We start from the raw sequence: 19913 nt of genomic DNA on the forward strand, positions 1-19913 counted from the left end.
GCTCTTGAACTTCCTTTGCTTGCTCTTCCAGAGTTCGTTTACCCTTCTGGAGATCATGGACAGTTCATCTTCTTCTTCTGATTCTGATTCTTCAGAATCTACTTCTTCAGCCTGAAAAGCGTTAGTGAATTTTTTATAATTATATTTTAATGCCATAGACTTACCTTTCTTCTGAGGTTCATTAGCATCCAGCTCAATTTCATGACTCCTCAGAGCACTGATCAATTCTTCAAGAGAGACTTCATTCAGATTCTTGGCAATTTTGAAAGCACTCACCATAGGACCCCATCTTCTTGGCAAGCTTCTGATGATCTTCTTGACATGATCAGCCCTTGTGTATCCCTTGTCAAGAACTCTCAATCCAGCAGTTAGCGTTTGAAATCTTGAGAACATCTTCTCAATATTTTCATCATCCTTCATCTTGAAGGCTTCATATTTCTGGATCAAAGCAAGAGCTTTAGTCTCCTTGACTTGGGCATTTCCTTCATGGGTCATTTTCAATGACTCATACATATCATAGGCAGTTTCCCTGTTAGATATCTTCTCATATTCAGCATGAGAGATAGCATTCAGTAAAACAGTCCTACACTTATGATGATTTTTGAATTGCTTCTTTTGATCATCATTCATTTCTTGTCTTGTAAGCTTTACACCAGTAGCTTTCACTGGATGTTTGTAACCATCCATCAGCAGATCCCATAAGTCACCATCTAGACCAATGAAGTAACTTTCAAGTTTATCTTTCCATTATTCAAAGTTTTCACCATCAAATACTGGTGGTCTAGTATAACCATTGTTACCATTTCCACTGTATTGCTCAGTAGAGCCAGATGTAGATGTATTTGTTGGATCTTCACCAACCATCTTTGACTTAAGCGTTTTTCTCTTCCTGAATATTTTCTAAACACGGTTAAGTGCTTGCACCTTAGAACCGGCGCTCTGATGCCAATTGAAGGATAGAAAAACACTTAGAAAGGGGGGGTTTGAATAAGTGTAGCTTTAAAACTTGTAAGATAAAAACAATTTGCACAATGATTTTTATCCTGGTTCGTTGTTAACTAAACTACTTCAGTCCACCCCCTTGGAGTGATTTACCTCACCTGAGGATTTAATCCACTAATCACACAAGATTACAATGGTTTTCCACTTAGACAACTTCTAAGTCTTCTAAAGTATACTGATCACAACCTGATCACTCTAGGAACAAAATGCTTAGATACCCTCTAAGACTTTCTAGAGTATTCTGATCAACAACCTGATCACTCTAGTTCTTACAAATTAATGTAAACAAATTCTTTTAAGAGTTACAATGCTTCTTAAAAAGCTATTATCACAACTGTGATTTTCTCTTAAGTTTAAGCTTAATCTCACTAATATATTACAACAGCAATGTAGTGAGATTGAAGATGAAGTTTGAGAGCTTTTTGAATTTGACAGCGTTTCTGTATATTTGCGCAAGTGTTGTGTGCAGCTTCTCATCAGAACTTCTATTTATATGCGTTTGAGAAGATGACCGTTGGGAGCATTTAATGCTTTGCGTATTCCGTACAACATTGCATTTAATGTTTCACTCTTATGTCAACTACCTCGAGCCTTGCTTTTGTTGTGTCTACTGACGTTGCCTTTAATAGCTACTAACGTTCCTTTTGTCAGTCAGCGTAGCCTGCCATCTTGTACTTGCTTCTGATCTGATGTTTGTGTAAACAACGTTTGAATATCATCAGAGTCAAACAGCTTGGTGCAGAGCATCTTCTTGTCTTCTGACCTTGAAGTGCTTCTTAGCGTGATACCATGAGAACTTCAGTGCTTCTGCTTCTGATCTCAAGTCCTTTTGATGCTTCCATAGACCATGTTCTGATTCTGCTTGACCATCTTCTGATGTCTTGCCAGACCATGTTCTGATGTTGCATGCTGAACCTTCTGAGTCAGTGCTTCTTGCGCTGATTTTGTGCATACTCTTTATGTGATTCCTGAAATGGAAATTGCATAGGATTAGAGTACCACATTATCTCATACAAAATTCATATACATTGTTATCATCAAAACTAAGAATATTGATCAGAACAAATCTTGTTCTAACAATAAAGCCTTGAAAGAGTTTATATAGAGTGATACCCCTCACCTTACAAATCAATTTTGTAGGGATGAGTTAGGCTCAACCACATATTATAAGATGGCATCAGAGCCTACCCCAGATCACTTGTTGGGTTTTCCACACCGTCCATACTTCAGCCTCATTAAGGCCCAAACATGAGGGGGTTGCTGGAATATCCGCATTCATTACGGTCCGCCCCTTGTCACCTAAATTATGATATTTTACTTATCTTCAATGCATCCTCCGTGTTTATAAAGTTTGGGAAGCCCTCACCTTACAAGTCAGTTTTGTAAGGATGAATTATGTTCAATCCACACATCCTAAGAATATTGTATTGATCAAAATGACAATGTATTTATGCAAGTATTAGAAGTACTAATTTGAACATAACAAAAATCAATTAGTGTTGACTACCTTAATTGACTCATAAATTAATGCTAACTACCTTAATTACTAACTACATCAATTATCTCAATTAATGATAACTTATTTACTAAGGTAACTTGAGTTACAAGAAAGTCAACACATCTCAAATCAAATATTATGTTGTAGAATTCAAACGACTCGTGGTTTCGAGTAGTTATTGTTATAAGTGTAGTTGATTCATTCAAATAATTTATTTCATTACCCTTGGTGGGTGTCTTGGGTTTAAATTGTTTTGAGTCGTCATTTTTTGTTTCTAGGTTGACATGGATTCGACGAGAAAAGGAATGGGTGTCATGAACTCGTTTGATCCATATCAATCGTCCTAGACAAAAAAAGAAAATTCATTTAAGATGTGTTTACTTAGAGCGTTTAACTTGCCATTCTCCAAGTTGAATATGGCAAAACCCACCCACCCCCCCCCCCCCCAATATTTTGATAATTCCCAAACTGTCCATGGACAAGTTTGAGTTTAAAGTCTCAATCAAATTTTCGAAAACATACATTTCAAAAATTTTGGTAAAAAATACAAGAATTTTTATCGAAAATTTTCAGTAAAAACGCACACATTAGTAATTGCTGATAACAAATTTCATGAGTTTTCACTGGAAATTTTGAAATTTCCGGTAGAACGCATACATTTTGAAATTGGTGTTAAAAATTTCATGACTTTTTATCGGAAATTTCAAATATGTTGGTGTTTTTTTTCAAAATTTCTGATAAAAACTTATGAAAATTATATTTTGTCGGAAATTTTAAATTTTTGATATGTTTTCAAAAACTTTGATATAGTTTTGAAATTTTCGTTAAAAATTCATATTTTTTGAAATTTGATAACTCTAGACAAAAATATAATGATAAAACCATGTAATACGGATAGATGTCACATATATAAGTGAGTGTTGACAAGTTAATTCCATGTAATATGGAAGAATGTCAAGAATAAGTGAGGGTTGACAAGTTAATTCGTGTTCACTTATCATATCCGTCTTCTTTTGTTAATGTTCTTGTTTTTAAATGCCCCTTTATTTGATGCCATTGTTCTGGCCATTTTTCATATTTGTGTTCTTTGTCAATGAAATGTGAATATATTAACTTGGTTAGTGGGGTTTTATGTAGTATAGCGTGGCTTTATCAAATATCAAAAGTAAATTATGCTCAATGTGACTACAAAAAGTGAGTCACATCTTGATTGTTTCAATGACTATCATATGACAAGGGGATATATTTTGGCCACGAGAGGCAAAGTTGAACCAGATATTTAATACTGAAGAAAGGTTCCAAAACAAAGACATAAAATAAGGATGAAACCACATGGTATGTTGTAGTATTATATTATTGTTTTGACATGTGAGGTTCATTGACAATGTTTCTTTCATTGATTGAGTAGAAGAAAAAACAGAAAAAATATGAAAAGGCCAATAACCTAATGTCTAATACCAAGGGTTTAAACAAGCCACAAATCAGAAACCAACTCATCTATCAAAATGGTTACTATGTCAAGCTCAATTTCTAAGCCATTTTCAAAGGCTTCAATGTCAAAGTCAAGCCATCTACCCAATGGAGTGCATATGTCCTTTCTGATAATCTCATCCACAACTACCTCTTCTTCCATGCTTCTATACTCCAATATTTCCTTGTACACTTCTTCTGTTAACAACCTCTTCCTCATAAATGTTACCCATCTAGGCCATGCTTTGCACTTTGCAACAAAAACTTGCCTACATTTTGATCCTAAACACTCACTTACACAGTCAAATATAGCCTTCCTTTGAAGCTTGGAGTACTTTTCATAGCTTTCTACTTCAGTTCTCTGATTCTCCAACGTATCGAAGAGACTCGGCATTATCGTATTTTCGGTTTCATCCACTGCTAATTCTTCTGCCATCAATTCTGCATTGCTGAGTATATCCTTTACATATTCAAGTTCCATCATCCTTTCTGATCTTGTAGAGCTTTTCTCAGGCCAATTCATCTTGTGTTCTGGTGTTATAGATTCATTTATTTGAGAGCTAGATACTTCTTCATCTTGCATGGTAGAATAAACTGTTCTGTCTTCTATTGGTTCTGATATCTACACAAGATTGGTTTATTAAGAAAGCATTATGAGTATTCTACTCATCCCCTTAAAAATCATAACAAAATCCATAACAATAAAAAAATGAGTAATTGAAATGTGTTGCATACCATGCTGTTAAATCTGTTCTCCGAAATAGATTTAAAACCAACAGAACAATCTTCTACTTCCAAGGTGCATTGAGGTGGGTTAATGTGAGATAACATGACACTTAATGCATCAATATCTATTAGATCAATTCTTGTAGGAGATAATGATAACTTTTCGGGATAAATCTCACCGCTGTGATCAAAAGAATTGACATCAATTCCGGTCCTTGTTTCCATCGCTTGCTCGGTAGTGGTTCGCGACTCAGGCTTGTTTCTCCTCAATGGAGAAGTAAATGTGAATGAAATGACGTCCCTGCTTTCTTTCATGCTAAATGAACCATTGTAAATACTTTCATCAGTTGTAACATTACATTTTATGGACTTGCTTTCATAAATATTAACTGCATTATCAGAACCTCGTGCGCCATTCTGAATCTGATCAGACCTCTTCTTTTGCGAAGAAGAACTCGTTCTTTTGGATACTGATAACTCCTTTTGCTTATCAGCAACTCTCGTGCTCGACCTTTTGGATTCAATGCTGGAATTAACAGCACATTTGTTAGTTGTCTTCCTAGCTCCGGTCAAATTTTCCGAAGAACAGGTTCGTGTTGGCTTATTGTTAAGTACTTTTGTAGTTGATTCACCTTTGCTGGTTAAACCATTCTGCCTAAGAACATCGCTGTTTCGACCAATACAACTTTTTTGGTTCGATTTAATCTCTTTCTGCTTCATGCATCTCCTATTTCCATTCAAATTCAATGTATCCCTACTTAGAACATCGGTTTTAGATGATGTTGCAAGTGAAACAGATTTTCCTTTACCATGCAAGGAACTACTATTTCCCGAATCTCTCGAGTCTTTGAAGGTTGGAGCAGCCTTATATAAATTTCTTCTCCTCTCAGTAGCTTTTCCATTCACATTGAACCTGGATTCGTGCTGCGCCGCTTGCGACTTCTCTTGCAGTTCAAGAGTTCTCAAGGAAGACATTCTGTTTCTAATATATGGTTGAGGACTTTCCTCACACACTATATCTGCTGCATTCCTAGGTTTCATATAACCATGGATTTTGATAGGAGACAAAAGGTTATTGTTTGACTCAAGTGGCATGTTTATGAAATCTACATGAGAGAGAGCTGAAACTGGAGGCAATGAATCCAAACCCATGAGTCTAGCAACTAGCCCTGGGGAGTTATTACTAGTCTCACATTCTTCAGAATCATCACTACTAGTAATTGATAAGGCAAAGCTAAAATCACTACATGCAATACTACTAGGACTTTCTAAATTATCATCCATCTTTATCTGAAACATTTGTCATAGTAATATAATAAGAATTAAGAAGAGAAAAAAAGGGTTAGGTAAAAAAAACTAGGAAAAACTAAGAAAGGTTGAAAATTTTGACAGTGTATTTTACCTGTGATATTGGCATGGTTTCAATGTTTTCCTTTGCTTGGTTTGCAACATCTACAAAGAGTTTCTTTGGAGATTTTCCATTCCAACCAAAGAAGCTGAGGAGGCTTCTCTTGGATCGTTTTTTCTCCATTATCATGAACAAAGCAAAGAAAAGAAAGAAAGTTCTGATAAAAATGAGTTATTTTATACGGTTATTTTCTTTCAAGAAACAGAATGTGCGTGAGTTGGAGATAATGGGAAATGGGTAAGATGAAGTTTGCAAGATGAATGAGTGAATGCGGATAAGGTGTGTGGTGTTGGTGGTGTATGTCAGTAGAGGAAGAAGAAGGAGGAAGCAATAAATGGTTTGCGTGGAAAACACTCAAAACATGGAAAGAGCAGAGAGAGGAAGAAGAAAAGTTCAAGAATGACAACACTCACCAAAATGTGTGCCTCCTCACTCGTGGGGCCAAAATTGAATTAAAAGATTGTCTCTCCTTTTTCTCACTGTTTTTTTTTCCTCTTTTTCTTTCTCCAATTTTTCATGGACACGAACCTAAATCCATATATTTAAGAACAACCAATAAGAAGAGAGAGAATTTAAATTTATTTAAAATTTAATTTCGTTTTTAATTGCAACATGGAGGGTGGTTGTGATAATGGAGGAGAGAGATAATTTTAATTTTATTATTTAATTAATAAAAAAATGTGATTGATTGTGTGTAAATCCAAATGTTATAGGTGTGTACATATAAGTATTTTCCCTTTAAAAAATATCACTAGGAGATGTGTTTTAAATTTTCAAGAGGTGATTGATAAAGTGTGTATTTTTATCTATTTATTAGTATTGTTTTTACACTAATTAACTTATTTGTACAAAATAATAATAATATAAAAACTTTTAATTTAGGCATAGTATGAATGTTGTCCTGAAATAATGACATTGATTTAGGGATTGCAAAGCGATGAAGAAAGAAAATGTTGAGGCAAATGGAGTTAAGAAACTCAAGTTTTAAAGACTAAAATTAAGTTAAATTTGTTGGGCGAAATTATGCATGACCAACGAATCTAGAGCATAAGGAATGACCTGCAAATCCAAGCAAATTTGTTGGGAGAATGGATCTTCTATCACTGAATCCAGAACATAAAGCTTGGGTTAGAAAATAAGGCGAATCAACAAAGCAAATCATAATTCGTCCAACAAACTCAAGGAGATTCAGAAGGCAGTTTGTAAGGTTATTTTGGCGTGAAGAAACTGTTAGAACTTGTGTTAAGGGTCTGCAGCAAAACATGGACAATAAGAAGATGAAAACGGTACGATAAAAGTTGCACAAAATATATTCCAAAACGTGTGTTTACACTAAGCTTTAGGTTCGATTCGCCCCCATCAATTTAGACAAATTGGATGCAAATGAGTTAACTGGCGAATCCTCTTCAGGATACTTTAGAAATCTTAAGATGAATCGCACATTCACATTAAGCATATTGATCATTGATGTTTTACAGAATAAAGTTCTCTCTTCTTTTTTTTCCCGTACACTAGAAAAATAAAAAGAATGACTTAGATATAATTTTTGGCACTTGAAATATGGTGATTTTTGTATGTTTTTAAGTCTACAAATTATCTCTATTTATAGAGAAATCCATGCCACTTAGTGAAGAGAAACAACCCTTTCAAAGATTTTGTTCATGAATTTTTACATTGCTTCAATGGTAAAGCATTACACTTTTTCTCTAAAAGGTATTTTTTAACCATTGCAACTTTCCAACTATATTTTGGAAATTTCTCTCACAGAAACCCAAAAGGCAAATTCAATGAGCAAGTCATCCTTCGCCTAACGAATGAAGACATATTTGAAAATCTATAAATATGAGTCTTTCGCCATTGTTTTTGAAATGGTTAGTTAGTTTAGTTTTATATTTCAGTTATAATTTGTGTGTGTGTGTGTGTGTGTGTGTGTGAGAGAGAGAGAGAGAGAGAGAGAGAGAGGGGGGGGAGATTGAGGGTGAGAATGAACAATTTTATTAACTTTCATCAATCAAAGATGAGGATGTTTTTAAGGCATTTATACAAGTGTTACACAACAATTGGGACTTAAAACACATCATCCAAATAACAGAAAAAACCAAAAACTCGAACTTGTAACTGGTTAACACAAAGCGTTAACCGGTTACAGCTATTACAACAATTAAACCAATATAGTATTAACCGGCTACACCTGCGATGGTTTCTGTTTTTTTTGCTACTCTGAAGTGATTTTCTCCCAGTTGTAACAGGTTACACCCCCCGTGTTAACCGGTTACAACACTTGAGTTATCAGGATTTCATCCAATGCACCACCTTTAATTCAAGTGCTCTAACTCCTTCATGTCCATTCTCATCTTCAACCTCTTAAACACATTATTTGCAACTCCCTTAGTCAACAAATTAGCATCTTGGTCCTCACTTCTACAATATCTCAATTTTAACTTGCCTTCACTAACAAGTTCCCTCAAGTAGTGAAACCTCATCTCAATGTGTTTGCTCCTCCCATGTGCAATTGAGTTTTTAGCAAGGTATTAGGCTGGAACATTATCAACCAAGAGTATGACACCCTCACCCTCATTGTTGTCCAACTCTTTCAATAGATTTCATTATTCATACAGCTTGACACACACGTAACGAAGTGACAATATACTCGACCTCACAAGATGATAGTGCAACTACCAGTTTTTAATTCGAACACCATGAGATTGGTGCTCCACCGAATATAAAGTTGTATTCAATTATAGACTTATGATCATCTTTATCTATGCACCAATTGAAATTGGTAAAACCAAGTAAATTACATTCTTTACCCGTATCCACTGCAGAAGTGTTAACCATGACCCAGTTTTGAGCTTGCCAAGTTGTGTTAGATGTTAAAGAGGTGGAAGAATAGCCTCTTGTTGGGTGAATAGACCTCCCAAGTAAAAAAATATTTGAAAAGGTTTTTATCAGTTTCAAAAATAGAGTTTATTTTGCGTGGCGGAAGAAAATTTTGTGTATAAGAGATTATGCTTATATATAGAAAGACACTACTACGGAAAACCCTTTTCACAATGGTTGGAAAAGGGGTACCATCACGCGGGTCATACTGTTGTTAAGTAGGGTGTGGTTGTAAGTTTGTTGTTTATATCACAGTCTTGAAACTGTTATTGAAAGGAAGAACGTGCGCCACTTATCACAACGGTTATACTTATAAACCGTTGTGATACTTAAACATAGGTACTGGGTTTGAAACCCATCAGCTTCATACTTATAAATTGTGGAACATGAATCAATTATGAAGTTCATCTAATTTATGAAGCAATGAAGAATAAATATAAGGAGGAAGAAGCTTACAAAACCGTTTCATACTTCTTATATTTTTTTCTCATTGTATCTCAAACTAGATGAAATTTGTTGATGTTGTTGTTTCTTCATTAATTAATATGAGTTATTCTTGTTGAGTCCTACAATAAGCATGAAAGTTATCAACATGTGAAAACACAAACTTATTTGTCAACAGAGTATGAAAAACATCTTGTTTGTGAAGCTATGAAAAATAATTACAAGGTGGATGAAGTTCCCATAATAGCTTCATGCTTCTTGTACTTTTTTCCATAGCTACACAAATAACATGTACCATAGCCAAAGTATGGTTTTTGTTAAGGTAGTGAAGACGAATCTGAAAAATGAGAATAATTAATCAACGAAAAAAACATGCAACAAACGAGATAATGAAGAACTATCTAACAATAAGATGTAAGAAGAAGAATACCTTAACGTATGAAGCACAAGATTCATGGCTAATGGCGAAGAAGAAGAAGAAGAAGAGAAAAAATGGGTGAAAGAGTTTGACTGTGAAGGAAATGGAGCTACTGTCAATAAGAGAGAGTTCATTCGCTTATATATGGGTAAATTATTTCATAACAGTTATCTACCAACCTCTTAGATATTGGATCGGACTCTAGTGGGTCGAAGAGTAGGTTCTAGTTCGACAGGATTTATGCATGTCGTCGAAGTATGTTGGCATGCTAGTGTCGAAGACGTACATACTGTAGTTGAAGTGTGTTCTAGTATGTGAGTGTCAAAATGTTAGGGTTGTTAGTATTTTGAATTGGGCATGCTTGTAATTTCCAATTCTTTAAGTTAGATTGTACCCTAAGTTAGCTTGTAATGGATATTTGTAAAAAAGCCTATTAGTGTAGTATGTTAGGTTTATTATAAATAGCATACTAGTTTCTCATCATTGCATACTGAAAATCCTAATTTATGGTGAGAGGGTTTTTTGTTATTCTTGTAACACTTGTAATTTTGTTTCAAAGAGAAAGTAAAAAATAACAGTTATAATAAATCCTTGTTGTTCTTCTTGTCTTAACATGTTTTCTACTCTTGTGTGTTTCTTGATCACCAAGAAATAGTTTATACTTTGTTCATCGAGGCATCGTTTTCCCAACACAACCGTACAAGTATTTATTTATTATGAGTATATCACAGCGGTGGAACATACCAACCGTAGTCATATCCCTTTAAGTTTTTTATATAAAAAAAAAGATGTGCCTTAACAGAATAATATATATGATGACGCTGATCAAGGTTCGAACCCATGTAAACTTTATGGGTTTACCATGGTTGGTTGCTCAACTATTGTTATATACAATTAATTTTGAATAAAAAACAACAATAATATGGTAGCGTCTTATTTTAGAGATATCACCGCGGTGTAGTGAAGAACCGTGATGACTATGGCGTTGTTGTTTACGCGTTTTGTAATAGTGAGATTCACAAATGTACTTAATCAACTTACCATGTATCTAATCGAACTATTAAATTACTCCAAATGTACAAACTATTTATATTACAAAATCGTATCCACACTAAGACAAGGTTGAATTACCAATTCTAACAAAATTTACAAGTACAACTTATGCAATAAATCGCTACCAATATAAAATCCTATCTGCGTTCAATTCTAGAAAACAATAGAAACAACCTAATCATATGATCTACTACAAAATTAAATGTGTGTGAGAGAGATAGAGAGAGAAGAGTACACAAGAATTTATAGTGGTTTGACATGTTCGTCCTCGCTTTGTGCTTAATCCACTCTCCAATATTGAAAATTTGTTAATCTTTCAATGTGATTTGTAACTATATTACAAGAGCTCGTACAATTACTTAGTCCAAAAATAAATGCTGAAAAGTAAATTTCTTCTTTTCTAAATTTTGACTTGAACATAACTCCACGAACTGAAATCTATGTAAAATCTTAACTCAAAATCACGAAAATCTCGAGGACAAAACGTTCCACAAATTAATGACTAAGTTGGGGGCTTATGATCCTCACCCTCCAACTTGAGGGGGGTATTGAAAAATAAATTATATGACTAAATATTAGTTTGTGTCTTAGTTGGCATGAATTAAATTTTAGTAATTTAGACAAATTATAGGATTCAATTATAATTTATTCATAATCCCTTATGCTAGGGGTCAACACCATTATTAAAGGAGGACAATTATTTGGAGTATTACAAATTTCGTGATGAGGTTTGTGTGGAGTTTTAGGAGTAAGAATATCACTTGTTTCATTTTTCGTCATTTCTCTTCTTCAGTTTAGTATGAGATGTGAAAGTGATTTGTTTGTCACATTTCCATACCTAAGCATTTGGTTCAAATATATTTTGTTTTTACTTCCTTTCCAATAAAAGGTGGACTAAGGAAGGGACTTATGCTCACTTGGCACTCTGCAATATGGAAGATAAGAAGTACTTTTACTAATGCTATCGGTTGAGCACATAAAGTCATTATAGATGGTTTTAGTGCATGTTTGATTTAACTCTTGGAAGGATAAAAATTATTTTTAGAGGTGTAAAATTGATTCTGGAGTGATTTTAAGGTGTTTGATTCTTTTAAAGCAGAATTGATTCTATCTTCGTGATTGATTATACTAGAAGTTAATATTTAGGTGAATTGTTATCTACCCAACTCAAAAAGTTAGGTAAAGTTACCTTCAATGTAAAATGTTTTGGAAACAACCAAAAAGTATACTATTTAATAATTAATTAAATAAGATAAAACTAAATAATGTAATGTGATTGGTGGAATGTACAATACCCAACTTTTTGTGATGGGTAGAGAAGTTGTCCTCTAATATTTATTGGGAGGAAATCACATACTTAACGGAAAAAAACAATAACATAAATTCTCCCAAATATCACATGCAACGACAATCAACAAAAAAACACATCAAACAACACAACATAATTTTATCGTGAAAAAACCTCCGTTAACTGAAAGTAAAAAATTATGGAACTCATAGACCACTTAAAATATCCACTCTAATCAACAATGGATAGAAATTAGATTCTCTCTAACACTAGTTAGAGGTTGCGTTGCACCGATTCGGGTACGTACCGGGTACGGATTACGACATTTTTAAAAAATATTAAATTACGGGTACGTCAATATATATATATATATATATATATATATATATATATATATATATAATATAAAATAATTACATTGTTAAAAAATAATATGAAAGAATTATATTGTTTAAATGATAATAAAACATCAAAATTAAAAAATAATTTGTTCAAAAAAGTCAAAATCAATAACATATAAAAAATCACATTACCAATAATTCATGAAGTCAAAGGCTGAAATCTGAAAGTTGATAGCTGCGACGCACTCAGACAAAAGTGAGAATATATAGTATACATTTTTTACTTCTCATTTTATAAATAAGTTAATAACTTAAATTTGACTCACTAAAATAGATTGAAATTGTAAGGACCGAAGAAAATAACTAGTACGTTTTTTGTGGATATGTATACCAGTCGTGTACCAACGCGCGTATCAAACATGAAAAAAAAATGGGGGGAAAAGGTACGGCCTTGGTACGTACCATATATGTACCGTACGCATACCAATACCTGGTACGTACTCGATGTTGGTACTTTGCCTAAAACTGTGTACCCGTGTTTCCTAGGTTAGAGGTATACATCAACATCATCAAGATTTGCAATCAATCTTGGAATACAACAAAAAAACAAGACAGACAAAATAACCCAAAAACATAAAAAATGTCTGTCCTCAAAGATGGAATCGATAGGCCGACTTAGAAAGCTCTGAATCCAATCACCACCGTTCAGAATGTGCTCTTATAAGTCATGAACGTTGTGTCAAAATTTCAGGACAATCCAACCGTTGAATTTTGCGCAAGCTCCAATTTCGTGAGACTCAACAATGTTGAAATTAGGGCTACGGGATTTTGATGTGACTGGTGATTTTTTCTCTCTTCTCACTACTTTTATCTTGTTGTTTTTCACACTTCAACCCTATTCTTCTTTGTTGGACAATAACAAAAGCTTACACATATGGGCCAATAACTCACATTGAATTAGGCCTCTTTAAATAGGAGGGATAGCCCGACAATATTTGTAGTTTTTGAATTTAAACGTAATTTTTATACTAAAATTTATTATTCAATTCACTTTTACATAAATGTATCTAAACATAAATCAATTCTATCAAACTCAATTCTATTAAAATTTATTTCCCTAAACTCAATTCTATCCAAATTAATTCGGTTTACCGTCAATCCTTATATTATTTTTACTTCTTACAATCATTGAATCTTGAATCATGCGTCAATTATTGATAGAATAGAACAAATGGTGCTCATAGTGCGTAATAAAATTTCCTCAATGGTCATTCAACTTTATTGGTGCCCTACTAGTGTCCACACTAGAAATAAATGCACGTATTTGTTCAAGAAAGTGAAAGGGACTTCAATGTGTACTCGATGTTCAATCAATATATCAGAACTGGACCCTGTACCTGTAGATTCTATGGTGGATTTCTTAGGTGAGTTTTATGGAACTGACATTATTAATAGATGCATTAATAGGAATAACGTTCTTTATTGTCAAAAAAAGAAGACGAAAAGGAATCTTGTTCTACAAATTAGTACCCATCTTTGGTATCATAATGGATTTTTCAAAAGAATCATTAACTAATGTTTTAAATGCTTATTTTAAGAAATCCTTAAATGATAGTACTCCAATATATTTTGAAAAAAAAAAAATCTGGCTTAAAAAAAAAAAGAATACACATTTTTAACACAAATATTTAGTGGACTAGCTAGATTGCTCAAAGCACATATTAGCATTTCCCTATTCAAAGTTACTAAATTAAGAAATTAAAAAGTACTACTACCATGCAACTGGCCTTTTCACTAAATAAAACGAGTTCCTATGTAATAGGTTAATAGTTATTGTACTTGAAGGACCTGTAAAAGGAAACAGTGTTGATTCCAAAGAGGAAGATGCCCAGACCAATGTGGCCAAGAAAGAGAAGACTATAGCATGTCATATTTTACACTTTATAGTTTATGGGTTGGGTTTGGGTGACTTTGAGAGTATGTGACTTTGATAACTTTGTCTCTATCTCTCTCCAAATCAATTTTTCTCTCTCAACAAATAATATATTTTAAATATTCATTCACCTTTCCCGCCAAGAAAATTGCACTAAAGTCACGGTGACTTTCCCGCTTCAAAGTCACCCAAGCCAAACCCGTTTATACTTTCCTTCAAAACTTTGGTAAAAAATCTTGGAGATAAATTTTTACTACTTTTATATATATTGTGGTAGAATACCTTTAGTGGTGTCTCAAAATTAATCTGAAAAACAATATAGTCTAGAGAAATGTTCGAACTTTTCAAGTGGTACACCATAAATATTACACGATAAAGTCCATTGAGATGCTGTTTGGAACTGCGGCCAGAATGCTGCTGACACCGCACGATAGAATTGAAGCTACCAATTGGAGCCTTGCATTAGATATACGATCCGATTAGTGACTTGCAAACATTAGAGCCTTGCATTGGACATACCTTTAGTGACTTGAAAACGTCAGAGCAAAAACATGCTGAATGGGTTATAGAGCCGTAATTGTAGCAACTCATTATGTGGTCTTGAGACAGTTATCACAAGGGCTAGAGCCATGCTTGCAGGTCTTTCTATCGAATGATTCTCCGAAGTGTTTGAGTAGGGTCTGTCTCCGGCATTCATCCTATACATTCAAACCAGATAAAATGAAATCCATCTCTGTACTGGGGTGATATAGATACACTTTCAAAAATATGGGTGGAAAATTTATGTAAGAGAGACGGAGAAAGGATTGGGGGGAGGACAGATGTTGAAGTCTAAGGGAGCTTCCTTACCTTTAATTCACAGTACTGTTGCATCATTTTGGCTTGAGCCATTGCTGTCTTAAAACCCTCCTTTTTATATCCTTGGCCGTTTCTTATCATGCATACAACTCTACTAAAATCTTTCTTCTGATATAGAGCAATGCAAACTGCAGGAAGATTATCTCTTCCAGCCCTTCCTGATTCCTGATAATAGCTTTCAATTGATTTTGACATTGTATTATGGATGACAAATCGCTGAAAACACGTGACAACAAAAGGATAATTGAGTAACAAAGAACTTTAAAACTTATAATCATATCACTGAGAATTTGCAGAGCATTCAAACACCTTGCATGTAGTTATGTTTGCCTTAGCCAAGTATTTAAAAGCTGAACTAATGGGCATATGCAATATTAATATGCTTAATTTCATTAGGAAGACTCGACTATAATGCTAATATTATATATTATATAGATTTTGCATTAATATTTTCAACCCGGGCTTATGCAGGATAGGCAAGATCTTTAGGAATTTGAATAATTGTACAAAATTGAAAATGATCATTCGTACCTCAACTTTAGCCATGTCATGATGTCAATCATGGATAGAAATAAGGCTTGGAGACGACTTCCTAATTCCTATGCTAGAATTCATATTGAATTCATTGATTATGCAACAAATCACAAATAGACCGTTCAATTTGTTTAATAACTATCAAGCTACGGAATTACTAACAGGAAGGGCCTAATTTCTTTCATAAAGTGAGGAATTCCTGAAAAAGTCAATCACTAAATTATGAACAACAACACCATCATAGTTATGAAGAAAAGCATTTCAACTTACAACATCAGGTTTGTCTATTCCCATTCCAAAAGCAATAGTTGCACATACTATATGGACCTCTCCGTCATGCCATTTCTTTTGAACAGTAACTCTCTGTTTGACAGCCAAACCAGCATGGTAATATGCTGCCTTAATTTTACATTTCTCATTCAAAAACTTTGATACCTCGACACATTCACTCTTTGACAGGCAGTATACAATGCCGCACTGACTCTTGAAACGATCCATTAGTAGTTTTCCAAGCTGCTTTAGTGGTTCCTTTGTCTTACCAATCACTTCATACTTCAAATTTGGTCTGTCAAAGCTTCTTTCAAGAACAATTGCATGTGGAATTCTTAAAGCATTTAAGATGTCCTGAAACAAATCCAATTAAAGGCAAAGAAAAAAAGGGAGGGGGCAATACTTAATATAGATTTGCATATATAAAAGCAATTTACTATTATATTTACCTTGCGAACTGGGTGAGTTGCAGTGGCAGTCAATGCCATGACAGGTACATGTGGAAAGTTTAGCTTAAGAGATCCTAATGCGCGATAATCAGGCCGGAAATCATGTCCCCACTGGCTGAAAAACATAATTTGCAATTTAAAAGTTGTGAATATGTTTCTTATTGATAATATAAATCACATAGCTTTAACAATCCCCATCACCCAACTGTTGAGGCATGTCTTGACTACTCCGGCAGTTTAACATTTGTTTGCCCACCTTTGTAGTAGTGGAATAATATTTTGAATAAAACATCGATTTAGTTCCTAAACTATCAATTCTCTCTCAAATTTAATCCCTAAACTATGTATATATAATAAATAGTTCTTAAACTATATAATATCCATCAATTCAGTTCCTAAAGTATATGAAAATCTGTCAATTTAGTCCCTAACATCTTAATAGCATTAGCAGGGACTAAAAGGACAGACTTCTTATAATTTAAGAACTATTTATTATATTTATCTAGTTTAAGAACTAAATTAGAGAATATGATAGTTTCAGGACTGAATTGATGGTCTGTTTGTAGTATTTTTGTCAATCCAAATCACAGTTCTTGTAATGAAATTTGGTGAAACTTCCAAAATAAGAAAATATTTCATATACAGGTCACAATTCAATATCTCAAAGTCAAGCACTGTATCAAGTATCAACCACTACCTGTACAAAGACAAGACATAATAGTAATACAGACTTCTGGCTTATGTAAAAACATACCAACAACTTCAAAGAGGTCATGTGTCAGAAGACAAAATACATAATCAAGAAACGAATCCTCACTGTTGCCCATTTGAACCATCCTTTCAGATGTAGTCCTTTATCTTTTTTTATTTTAACCATTCAGTTAAAAAAAGTTATGAAATTTAGGTAGCTTCTTGATGACCTTCGACCAAATGTAACAAGGTCATGCCTTTGATTCTAAGATTATATCACTACATCGAGAGTTTGTTACCATAATTAATTTGTCTGTTTTCATTTGGTCTGCCTCCTTAATTAATGGCCAATTGGCCATTACGAGATCTCAATTCAAAATGACATTTTATGCGACATTTCAGTAGTAACTAAACTTTTAGAGTTTGCTCATCTTGTGTGAACAGTAGGACAGATATAATGAGAAGAGATACTTCAAGAAGGTTTGAGAACAATGCATACCTAACACAGTGTGCCTCATCAACAACAAAACCTGCCAGCTGTCCCTGTTAGTTAATTAAGAGGGAACAGAACCAAATACACACATGAGATCTTTATTGCCTGGTGCTCTGTGACAGTTTCATAAAATTTATTCAAACAATACAATTTTACCTTCTGATTCATGCATTTTAGAATCCCAAGAAATGTTTGGTTTCCCGCAATTCTCTCCGGTGTCACATACAAGAGCTTGCACGTAGGCTTGTCTTTTCTGTATACAAGAAAACTAATGTGAGAAAATATTAAACACTAAAGCAATCAGTAACTGAAAGGTATTTTTTTAATAACACTAATATGCTATTTTCATGGGCAAATTATTGGACAGATCATGATAGACAAGGAAGTGAATCTCACCTTAGCTCTTGGAGGACAGCTGCGGCTTGGGAAGCATTTTGTTGTGAGTTTAAAAAAGTAGCAGGTATTCCAAACTTGAGGTTAAGTGTTATTATCTGATCTTGAATGAGTGAAAGTAAGGGAGATATAACTACTGTAACTCCTGGTTGAAGGGTTGCTGGAAGCTGTAAGCACAAAATAAAATTAACATGTTCAAAAGCAAATAAACTATAAGATGACAGATAACAATACTCACCAATGTGGTCTAGTCTGGGTGCAAACAAAGCTGAGAACTACCATTTTAAATAATGAAAAGAGAGGGTTAAGTGGTAGTTGCTTCAAAACAAAATAATCATCATCGGTATTACGTGGTTATAAATTATAAGAATATGTCTTAAAAAGAAACATTCAAATAAAACAAAAAATCAAGGTTTAAGAGAAAGCAGTGACCTGATAGCAAAGAGATTTACCACCTCCAGTAGGCATAAGAATAAAAGAATCTTGTTTTGACAATGTTGCTTCACATGCTTGATGCTGCAACGGTCGAAGTGTTTTATTACCAAAGATAACAACATTTGCCAATTCAATATCATCTAGCGCCTGTAATTCTTCATAAGTGAGAGTACTAGTTCTATCCTTTGAAGCAAAGGAGGATTGTACTTTTCTGGAAGTTGATGAAACTGAGCCTTGAGTGATGGAACTTCTGCCATCCTATAACATATAATAACTTCTTTTAACATAATCTTTGTCATTTTAGTCACATTATACCAGAAAATCTAGTCAATGAAAACAGATTACACGAAAATAGCTGAGAGTTGTTTACCATCGAGTTTCGAGTATGTTGACCCGAAAATACAGAATTACCCCTTGTATCCTCCTCATCACCCAATTCAACAAATTTGGTCCGCCCTTTCTGAGGCGAATCGTCAATTACATCAACGAATGACTTAGAACCTTCACCGCACGTGGCAAACCGTTCTTCAAGCACGTGATTCAAAGTTCCAACAGCCTGCGATTCCATTTCGCGTAAATCATCCCACTCCTCCGTGTCTTGCACCGATTCCGCCAAAGCAGTAAGAAAATCGTCGCCGCAGTGCTCAACGGTGATGAAATCACGACCGTCATCGCCTACAATAGTAACCGATTAATTGATTAATTAAGTGGAAATGAAAACGGAAATAGTTAGTAGTAGCGTACCGTAGAGAGAGACGAGACGGTCGAAACATTGGTTAGCGGATTGTTCATCGAAACCGAACTCGAGAGCTAGACTGATTAAGCGAACTTTCTCTAGCTCTAAATCGTGATCTTGTTGATTCTGGTTGTTGTTCTTCCTGCTACTGCTTCCTTTTTCCATTCCCGCGCTTGTTTTTTTCTTCTGCTTTCGATTCAATTTTTAGGTTCGCTTCGTCTTATTTTCCATTGGGCCGTTATGTTAGGGCAGCAGTAGTTTGCTAAACGAAGTCGTATTGCATTTTTCTTGTTGTTAACATTATAAATATGAGTTCTACTGTCTAAATTTTTTTAAAATGAGTATAAGCATTAATTCTTGACCTTTTTTTTTTGGTCTATATAATACACTTTAATGATAATAAGTTAATCTTTGTCTATCAACCACTTAATTTTTTTTCTATATAAAATTAGCTTATTGGCTCATCAATCATCCCTTATTTTTTTACCAAATAGAGTTAATAAGCTAATTTACAGTCGGTGGCGTTTAAGAAGGTTGGGCACAAAAAAAGCTAGCTGATTGAATTTATAATGTGATAAATTTATAGTCGGAAGA

General features: G+C 34.1%; 2 protein-coding genes across 2 annotated transcripts; both read right to left on the bottom strand.

The window, feature by feature from the left end:
* Positions 1-3858: 3858 nt before the first annotated feature.
* On the bottom strand, positions 3859-6505 carry LOC131615941 (uncharacterized). The gene is made up of 2 exons (XM_058887136.1): positions 4706-6505; positions 3859-4592 (listed from the first exon to the last, which is right to left on the bottom strand). Exons 1-2 carry the CDS (start codon positions 5993-5995, stop codon positions 3966-3968), a joined length of 1917 nt encoding a protein of 638 aa, XP_058743119.1. The 5' UTR covers positions 5996-6505; the 3' UTR covers positions 3859-3965.
* Positions 6506-14411: 7906 nt separating this feature from the next.
* Positions 14412-19537, bottom strand: LOC131615948 (ATP-dependent DNA helicase Q-like 1). The gene is made up of 10 exons (XM_058887148.1): positions 19328-19537; positions 18954-19258; positions 18581-18841; positions 18152-18315; positions 17912-18008; positions 17762-17805; positions 16573-16687; positions 16124-16477; positions 15311-15535; positions 14412-15159 (listed from the first exon to the last, which is right to left on the bottom strand). The coding sequence occupies exons 1-10, from the start codon at positions 19482-19484 to the stop codon at positions 15052-15054; spliced, it is 1830 nt and encodes a 609-aa protein (XP_058743131.1). The 5' UTR covers positions 19485-19537; the 3' UTR covers positions 14412-15051.
* Positions 19538-19913: the final 376 nt, after the last annotated feature.

This window comes from Vicia villosa, linkage group LG1 (assembly GCF_029867415.1).
Source record: "Vicia villosa cultivar HV-30 ecotype Madison, WI linkage group LG1, Vvil1.0, whole genome shotgun sequence".
Lineage (NCBI taxonomy): Eukaryota > Viridiplantae > Streptophyta > Magnoliopsida > Fabales > Fabaceae > Vicia > Vicia villosa.